Here is a 9,207-nt window from a genome sequence, read left to right as displayed (position 1 = left end):
TATATATATATACCTGTGTCGGCAACGTATCGCATGAACCACTGAACAGATGCGGCAACGTATCGCATGAACCACTGAACAGATGCTAAAGTTAAAGTTTCAGAAATTTATCACTAGTTGTACATCTAAAATCTGATTAACTTTTGGAGTGATACCAATGAWGACTTCCACCAGCTCAACTTAGAAAACACCAAAACCTCTATAATTCTGTCATTTTTTGCAAATATTGAGCTAAATTTTAATGTAGTAGAAGCTAAAAAGCATCTCTGAAACATATTTTAAACAAAATATTGAGCAAAAATATTTGCTTAAACTTTGCCATTACCCATTGAGCTGTGTGGGTTTCACATTCCTGACTTCTGCTTTCCAGGTCTCCTCAACAAACGTCTGACCTCTCCTGGCCTTATTTATTAAAAAGTGGAGGAGTTGTGTTGACCTGGCCGGAGTAACTGGAAGGACATTTTTGCTGCGCACCAGCAGCTGTCTCAACATTCAGAGTGTACTTTCTGCAGCTTGCATTGTCAGGAGGTCAAGAAAAAGTCAACAGTGGGCAGAAAAAAAAAAGGCAAACACCACGACCAATGTCTCGAATATCCCTTTAGTTTTATTTTACCATAAAAATACCTCATTTGAAGAAACTGTTGTGGTAATTAAACACTTTKCCGTCTACCTCATGTGTTTTGTTTATGAAAATAATTTACCTGAGGAGCCGTTTGGACTGGAGTTAAATCAAGTTTATGTGTTTGTGTTTAAGCTCAGATTTGCTGAGTAAAGCAAATAGATGAAATGTAGGTTAATAATAAACTTATCAGTTTAGGAAAAAGGTTYGCAAATGTTTATGTTTGAATTCCAAGCTCTGTATTTATGGCACTCTTCCACGCTGATTGAGCACTGAGGTTTATTCGTTTTTATTTTCTTTCTGTTTCTTTGGTGTTAAAGATTCACACGTATATTTCCACCTATCTTCTCTGAGGTTATACGCTTGTCCAATGCCACCATATTTGTTTACCACAGAGTAAGGCCAGCCTCATGTAGGCCAATCACCTGACTCAAACTTCCCTGTGGTCTTTTATTTTCATCGAGTGTGGACCCACATTTCAGAAATGTCTATCTGGAAAACTACTGAGTAAACTCTTTCAAACAGCACAGTTTGTAGTTCAGGATAACCATTTTCTGGTTTAATAGCTTTGAGATGGCTGGGGCAGTGAAGGGTTAATGTGAGGCCAAGGAAACCTGATGCTAATTGAGTCTCAGGAATGCCACACTCTGTGGAGCAGGAGCTCAGAGTGGGTCAGACGTGGGAAGAGCCAACTAATGTTTGGTTCTAATGGTTTTATTTCTTACCGATAGCCTGTAGAACCAGTCTAACCTAGAGAGGTAATGTCTCCAGAGGAAAAAGTTTACTTTCAGTGGTGGAAGATGAGGATTTTATCTTAAAGGAGGAGGTTTTGGAAAGTTTTTCATCACAAAATTAGTATTTTTCCCCCCTCCCAGTGTGTCGTTTGGAGCATATGTGCAAAATGTTTTTCCTGACATCAGTGCTGTCGATGTTGGTCCTCTGGGGGTCTCTGCCCGACGCAGCTTCAACGGAGATGTGCCGGGGGACGCACTGCTTCGGCGGGGACTCAGAGGGTCCAGGCAGCAGGACCTCCAAACTCCCACGGCAGTTCAACCCGACTCAGTGGAGAGCGGCGCAGACGGGAGGCAGCCAGAACCACCACGTCTATCCAGGCTCTCCAAGAGCGCATTCAGAAACCAACCCGTCCGTCCCGCTGCTCCGCGCGCGTAATGGAGACGGAGGCGCACAGACGAGGATGCCTGGAGGGTGTGTGGAGGCTGACTGCATCGCTGCTGGGAAGCAGTTTCAGCAAAGTAATGACACCCGAGACTGTAAAGGGATCGAGTGCAGGCTGCCGCCGAGGATTCGGCCCCAAGCTCGGGGAAGGTCTTGTGTTGGAGAGGGATGTCCCGCCGCTTCCTATGAGACTGTCTCCGCTGCTGCACACCTGTCCCCGGTCTATTTGTCCGACAGAGCTGCACAGTTTCTGGGAGATTTCCCGGAGCTTGGACATGCCTCTTCTGAACACGGAGGAGCACCTTTAGGAGTCCAGCTCACATGTGACATAAAGCCAGGTGCGTTATGTTTGCCTTTTGTTTGTTTGAACACTTAGGATGTTCTTCCAGATGTCACTCTGGGTAGCGCAACTGTGTTTGCTGCATGACCGGTTTCACCTGTTCCCCCATGTTTGTCWTGTATGTCTTCTTGAATGGGTGTTTCTTAACTGCCCCCTCACGCCTTCCCTGAATGCACAGCACCTTGTGAATTTATTTCTGTGAAAGGCGCTATATAAATAAAACTTAACTTTTACTTTTACTCTSTGCAGATTAGTATCAGTAAGTCTGAACCATTGATAACTTTAAATTGTATACATTTTTCCTGATCAATGAACTCCATTGATGTATTTGTTGGACAGCTACACTGTAAAATGTGTTTTTGCTGAATTGTTTCATTTCAATATTTATTTACTAAAAACATTTGGTATTTTGTTCAGGTAAAATAAGATTATTAAATAAATCCTCAGCAATAAAAAGGTAAATTGGAGTTGTTAAATTAATTATGATTATGCTTCATTTTGACTTTAGAGGTCAGTCAGGCTAGTGAATGGGCCCAAATGTTGGTTCCAACCCAAACTTTGGGTACCACTGAACTAGAGGATCTGTTATGGAACCATTGCAAAGTGTTCTGTTGTACCAAGGCAAAGTTATTTCAACAAGTTTTACAGTGTAGCGGAAGTAAAAATGTCTCAAAGTCAGTTATTCAAAAAAAGTGAACATGCTTTGATCTAAAAAAATGGTGAGCAAGTCCTCAGGTTCTTCTTTGTTGAAWTGTTTWGCTTTTTCTCCGAGCAACTTCTTCAGTCTGGTTATTGAGATGCATCAGGACAACATGCTTTGATGTGTCTGGACACACAAAAGCACATTCCCTGTTTCAAAACAAAACAAAACTTAAGCAAACATTAATTCATTGTGCATTCGTTTCACCTCAGGGGAGAATGAAGTTCCTTCAGAAGATGCCCTCATCCTGCACCTCCAGCTGGCCAAGGGGCAGGAGAAGCTGGTGGAGGCCCTGCAAGCCCAGCAGGTGATCATTCGCGACCTGCAGCAGAAGCTCGTCCACCAGCAGGAGGCTCTTCTYTCCCAGCAGCAGGACGTCCTGGAGCAGCAGCGGCGCATGTACGAGCAGATGGACGCAGTGAAGGCCCAGTTCAGCCTCCTGTCAGACACCTTCAAGCAGGTCTCCTTCCAGGGCCTGCAGGGCGAGCTGCAGAGCTACTTCGAGAGCCACCTGGCGGGACTGCAGAGCCAAGCCCGCAGCCACCTTCAGAAGTCCTACGCCGTGCACAAAATGGACATTGACTCAAAGGTGGTGGACATCGTTGGGGAGGCCCATTTCCCCGAACCTCTGCCGGGTTGTCCATCGCCCTGTGGTTCAGAGGAGTTCTGTGATTTTCAAAAGGATCCACCCCAGTGTGGGAAGTGCACCATGTGTCCCCCGGGCTTTTTCCTGATTTCACAGTGCTCCCCGACAGCAGACAGAATGTGCCAGGTATAAAACTTCACACCAGGCTACATAAAAAATGATAACAATTCATGTCATCTGTAAACTGAAAACCAACTTATAGAAAAAAGAGGAAGTTGATTGTTGAGATTTGACGGTGCGGTGGTAAAATGTGCCAACCAACTGGCATGATGTTTTCAGAAAGTAACACATTTTTAAAAATAATGTTCACAAGTGCTCATAATTACGTTTATATGAATTGCAGGACAGAGATGAATGCCTCGAACTACCAAACATTTGTGGAGAACGAGTGAAATGCCTCAATACTCCAGGTGGGTTTTTTTCTTTATCTTATTTCTCAAACTCTTTTCCTTTAACATTACCCCTTGCAGTGCTAAAGCATTATTTGTCATGCTTTATTAAATTGGATGCCTGCACATGTTTTAGAGCCTGATTTGGTTTGTTGTTGTGCAGGGGGATTTAAGTGTCTGGGAGTTTCTGAGAGAGACGCAGTGACGGGCCTGTGTGGTCACGAGTACTTCTACAACCAGGAGCTGCAGGAGTGTCAGGCTTGTTCGGACTGTGATGGACACCCTGTCGTAGTTCCATGCACAGCTGTCAGCGACACCGTCTGTGGCTTGCTTTCAGAGAACCGACTATCGCAGTCCTGGGCTGCAAATGTGGCTCTTCCTCCTCTCAGGACATCTGGAAACCACATTTTCCCTGGTTTTCAGCTCAACATACGTGGGAAGGAGAGCAGTGATCTTTTGATCAACGAAGCAGGGAAGATCATCTTTCTCCAGCATGGTCTGGTGTGGCTGGATCATAACGTGGCGATAAAACACTGCTGCAGGAACTTCCTACAGGTGGGGATGAGGCTCAACGGAAGCCTGGACGAGGACAGTCAGGATCTCAGCGGCGTTCGGATTGAACAGCCGGATGGGAAGTATTTCCAGGGGGTGAGTGTAAGCACCGCGGTAGAGGTGGAGCCCAACCACACCTTTACACTGCAGCTGAAGAGTCCAAACCAACACTGCAATAAGAGCAAGGACCTTCAGGTCTTCGACGTCGCCACTCCTTCTTTAAGCCTGTTTTGGTTGTCTCATGATACCGGGGCTGTGTCCATGACAGCACAGATGTCCCTGCTGGCACACTACCAGACCAGCTACCGTCCAACTTTCCGCATCACGTCYGTGTCCGACCCCTACATGGTCAGTCTTACTCACGACAACCGTGGGGTGCGCTTCACAGAGAGCGGAGTGGTGAAGTTTGTCCTGCAGCAGGCGCTTTACTCCATGGGCCAAGCCTGCATTCGAGAAGGGTTCTCTTTGGTTGCTTACACGACCCAAAACAGTACCGGCGTGGAGGCAGTGCGGGCTTTTAAGACGGGCGTAAACTACAGGGACACCTCAATCACCCTATCCGGTGCGGTGATGGTGGCAAGCAAAGAAACACTCGCTTTTGAGATCCTGTCTCCATCTCAGTGCAACATCCGTTACTTCGGGGACAGCACCGGCATCAGTATGTTGAGTCTCATCTGGATTCCTTCAGCTGTGTCGTCGGCCCTGACAGCAACCGTGTCTCGGACCAGTCTTCCCTTGGGAGCCGTCAGGAACAAACCTCTGCTGTTCCAGCAGATCAGCCAGGACACCCCACAGGTTCACCTGGCCCGGACCGGGGAAAAAAACAGCTGGAAGAACTTTGTCTTCCACGAGAAGGGGACTGCAAACATCGCCCTTAACCTCAAGCTGATCCACTCATGTAATATAGTTAAACTCACCTTGCAAAGGGTTGGAGGGCAGGGAGGACAGGCAGGTCCTGTTGCCCAGCAGGTGTCTGGATCAATGCCCGAGGGGAGCGAGTGGGCTAGCATTGGACTGAGAGTCTCATTCCAGGTCCATAACGGTACATCCATTTATGTTACTCTGGACTGCATCCGAGGACGAGTTAACCAAATAACAAATGAGGGTGGTACAAACATTTCAGTTCTCTGGGTTGCACTGTGATCCAGACAAGCCAAACTTCATTTGTCAGTGCATTTTTTTAAAATAAGAACAATGTTTTTTGCACAAAACTGAGCTAACACAGTCAACTGCTCCACATATTGTATCACATCTCTGTTTTAATGTATTTTTCAGTTGCTGTCCAGGCTTTTATTATTATGTTTTTGCGTACAATTTAAGTACAGTTTTTTTCTTGAAGTACTTCAGCTGGTTGAGCAGTGACCAACTTTATGTTTGACGTCTGAATGTCTGAAAGTGTGTGCTTGTTTATCCAAGTGTGTGAGCATAATTTGGTGCTTAAATGTTTATGTCAATATGTACACATACAGTAAGATTTTTCATTTTGCATGTAGGTCATTYAATGTTATCTTTGTTCATCCCAGAATATATTTAACTCACAGTATGTAAGCATGTATGCAATGACATTTTTTATACTGTATGATGAGAAATTTTAAAGAACTGATTCAACATTTCAGAAAATACATGTTGTAGAATAGTACCGTACTGTTTAATAGTACTGTATAAGTTAATCAATACTCTGAGTAGCTGGATAGTTTGTCTCAAGAAAGCAACTTTAAACAGATATCAGTTTCCTGCAGTTCTCCATCTGTATTAGCACAGAATGAGTTTAGTGCTGTATTAGGTTGACGTTGACCTATATCTCTATATCGTAATTGCATTTAGATTAAGAAGGAACCAGACTTGAGGTCCACAGAAATATTATGGTTCAAATTAGAAGATGGTGATCACACAAACGACTGTCTACCTGGATTATGACCACAATGCCACTGTTTTTAGGATAGCTCTGAACTTTGGGAATGGAATTTGTGTAAAAAAACTTCTTCAACAATTAACATCAGCCAATTGTAAATGGTTCTTGCAATAATCTCAGTTCACATAACTATAGAATGGTGCTGAAAGATTTGGTACTTAAAACCTGTATCTATATAATTAGCTGAGTCCTAGCTAATTAGATTGCTACGAGAGACTGAAATGTTTTTGCCTGGAGGGGGCGGGGCTTACGCTAAAGGCTAGGGTGAGGAGATCAGAATCAAGATGTGTTTCTCAGCAGCCAGCCGGGGTTGGTTGGGCATTTGAAAGATTTTTTTTTCCTGGAGAAGCTTTAGACATGTCTCAAATGGAGGAGGCCACAAGTCGGGGGAAATTATAACCAATGCCTCAGGTTGTTCCCTAAGTGACCCCAGATAAGCAATCAAAAACAGACAAGTGGATGAAGGATTTTATCCACTTGTCTCCTGTAGTTCCTGTTTTGTGCTAAGTTTCCCTCTTGTTCATCACACTAATCATCATAAACTGGTAAAATACCAAGGTTTTTGTTTAGTAGGGGAGTTTGTCACAAAAAACATTTACCTAAAAATATAACTTTAAATGACAGGAGTTTTGACTATTAATGTTTTCAGTATTTATTCAATACAGCAGGACTTTGATATGTTGCTATACAATGCACATAAATGTTAAAACACAAACCCCACATTGTCAATAATCACATGCCAGTCAGATCCTCTATAATAGGTTAACATGCTCACACTGTTTACAATTGTAAATAATGCAAACGTAATTTCTTTTTTCACCTAAAAGAAAAAAAATAGCTGTCCATTGTGTTTCTCATTGCTTCTGTGTGTTCCGTCCACCGAATAATTGAGCATAAGGAGGTGTTACAGACAGCTGGCATCATCTCAGATTCTTAAGCTCACTTCATTATGCTTCATGATTTTGTTTTTTGGTACTGTTTTCTTGTAGAACACAAGTTTCTGTGTATTGTTCACTCTAAATAAAATATATTTTGTTAGAACCTTGTAAAGATTCCTTCTTGGCTTTGGTCTATAAGCATACAGTTAATGGAGGAAAATAGGACTAAACAGGTTTACAGATAATCTAAAACACATGTAAAGGAAATTTCAAAGTAAAAACACAGTCTTACTTGTAACATGCATAACAAATTCACGATAACTATCATAAGCATTAATATGAATGGCAGTATTTTCTGTTAAATTAGGCTGTGAAATGAAATTTTAACCTCAGATACACTGAAGTTATTTGAAAGCAGTAGACTTGCCAACTGAGCACCTTGAAAATCAATATGCTGTAATTTGTTTAAAGTAGTTGCTAATCAAGTTCAAATTATTTTTTTCAATCCATTGGGATTCTAATAGTTTAAACAAAACAAAAAAGACTGTGAGGTAATGAACGGGAGAGAAAAAACGAAGGGGGAGGGGGTCTGGTTATGAGAAACAATCAAATGTTTCTGTCGACTGCCTGAATTGAAACCAGGTGTTTTAGGGGAGCGTTGCCGCAGATGTCAGATGCTGCAGATCAAATGACTCTTTCAGCACATGTTTCTGAGACATCAGAGAGAAAGAGGGACAGGGAAAGAGACAAGGAAGAGGAATGTTTGTGATTCTGCATGCTAAACTTCACATTATAGGTTATTTTTAGATGATAGCTCCAATGAATCCAAACTGATGGTGTCTGTTTCCAAAAMACTGTAGTTTTTAAACATTGAAGCTTAAGGAAGACAGTGAAATATCCTCCACAGTGAAGGACTATCACGGCATCAATCAGGCTTGTGTGAATGAACATTCCTTTAAATTTTGAGGGGAATATGTTGCTCATTTGGCTTTACATACATCTCTATGTTCAGTAGCTAATAATATACTACAAAAGAAAAGTAAACTTAAATAATTAAAAACGCGATCATACAAAATGAGGAGAAAGGTTATGAAAAGCTTCATAAAAGTTGAGGGAAAAAACCCTCATTGTTTAAGCAGCCAAATCAAAGCAAAAAGTTACATGAAGAAAGTTTTAATAAATTTTAATAAACCAAAACATACCATTGATTTTAATGGTTTGTAACAGTTGACTTTCTGCCARAATATTTGTGGTAAAAGCAGACAGCAATTCTTCATCACATCTGCATCTGCTGTGGATTTGTTTTATTTAGGAATTCTGATTTTCCTCAGTCAGTGACATTAAATTTACTTGAACACAATAACCKCAGATGTTCCCAAAAGCAGCAGTCTTTCAGCATCTTACCAAACCAGTTCAACACTCTTATGTTCACTCTCAAACCTGTACCAGCAGCATCCTTTGTTCATGTTTGCTGAAAACATTCAACATGGTGTCATTTTAATAAACACATAAATCTCATTGATTTGTGTTATCCCAAACCTGGCTCCAGTCTGCTCCAATAATGACCTAAAAGCAGATGACAGGCTTGCTTTAATCAGAAGCCAATGTTCCCGTAAGTGTTCAGATCTTGCGTCTATATGTTTTTACCATAAGGTCAGTATTGTTATGCAAATCTCCTCTCTGTGTTACAGAACTGAGCAGTATTCAATGTGAAGGCAATGACAAAAATGTTCTTCCTGAATAGTAGTTTTTAGCCTCTTTTTTCAAGGTTGCAGGCATTTACTGAGCAGTTCCTGAGCAAAACTAAACACTAACAGTACTTCTGAGCTGACACTAAAGTTCAGACATGACTGGGAGGTGAACACTGCCAACATGTACCAACATATGGCTCATCTTAGTTACAGAATCTCTCTCTCTCTCTCTCTCTCTCTCTCTCTCTCTCTCTCTCTCTCTCTCTCTCTGTCTCTCTGTCTCTATCTCCACACACACACACAC

General features: G+C 42.2%; 1 protein-coding gene across 1 annotated transcript in view; it reads left to right on the top strand.

Annotated features, from left to right (window-relative positions):
• Positions 1 to 7,379, top strand: part of nell3 (NELL (neural EGFL like) family member 3) — an 8,198-nt gene extending 819 nt beyond the window's left edge. The window contains exons 2-5 of the mRNA XM_014005401.1: positions 371 to 2,133; positions 3,048 to 3,607; positions 3,825 to 3,891; positions 4,034 to 7,379. Coding sequence (XP_013860855.1) covers positions 1,512 to 2,133; positions 3,048 to 3,607; positions 3,825 to 3,891; positions 4,034 to 5,565 — 2,781 coding nt within the window. The 5' untranslated portion in view covers positions 371 to 1,511 and the 3' untranslated portion in view covers positions 5,566 to 7,379. The remainder of the gene's footprint in view (positions 1 to 370; positions 2,134 to 3,047; positions 3,608 to 3,824; positions 3,892 to 4,033) is intronic.
• Positions 7,380 to 9,207: the final 1,828 nt, after the last annotated feature.

Source organism: Austrofundulus limnaeus, unplaced genomic scaffold, assembly GCF_001266775.1.
Source record: "Austrofundulus limnaeus strain Quisiro unplaced genomic scaffold, Austrofundulus_limnaeus-1.0 Scaffold30, whole genome shotgun sequence".
Taxonomy (NCBI): Eukaryota; Metazoa; Chordata; class Actinopteri; order Cyprinodontiformes; family Rivulidae; genus Austrofundulus; species Austrofundulus limnaeus.
This window is presented reverse-complemented; position numbering and strand designations above follow the sequence as displayed.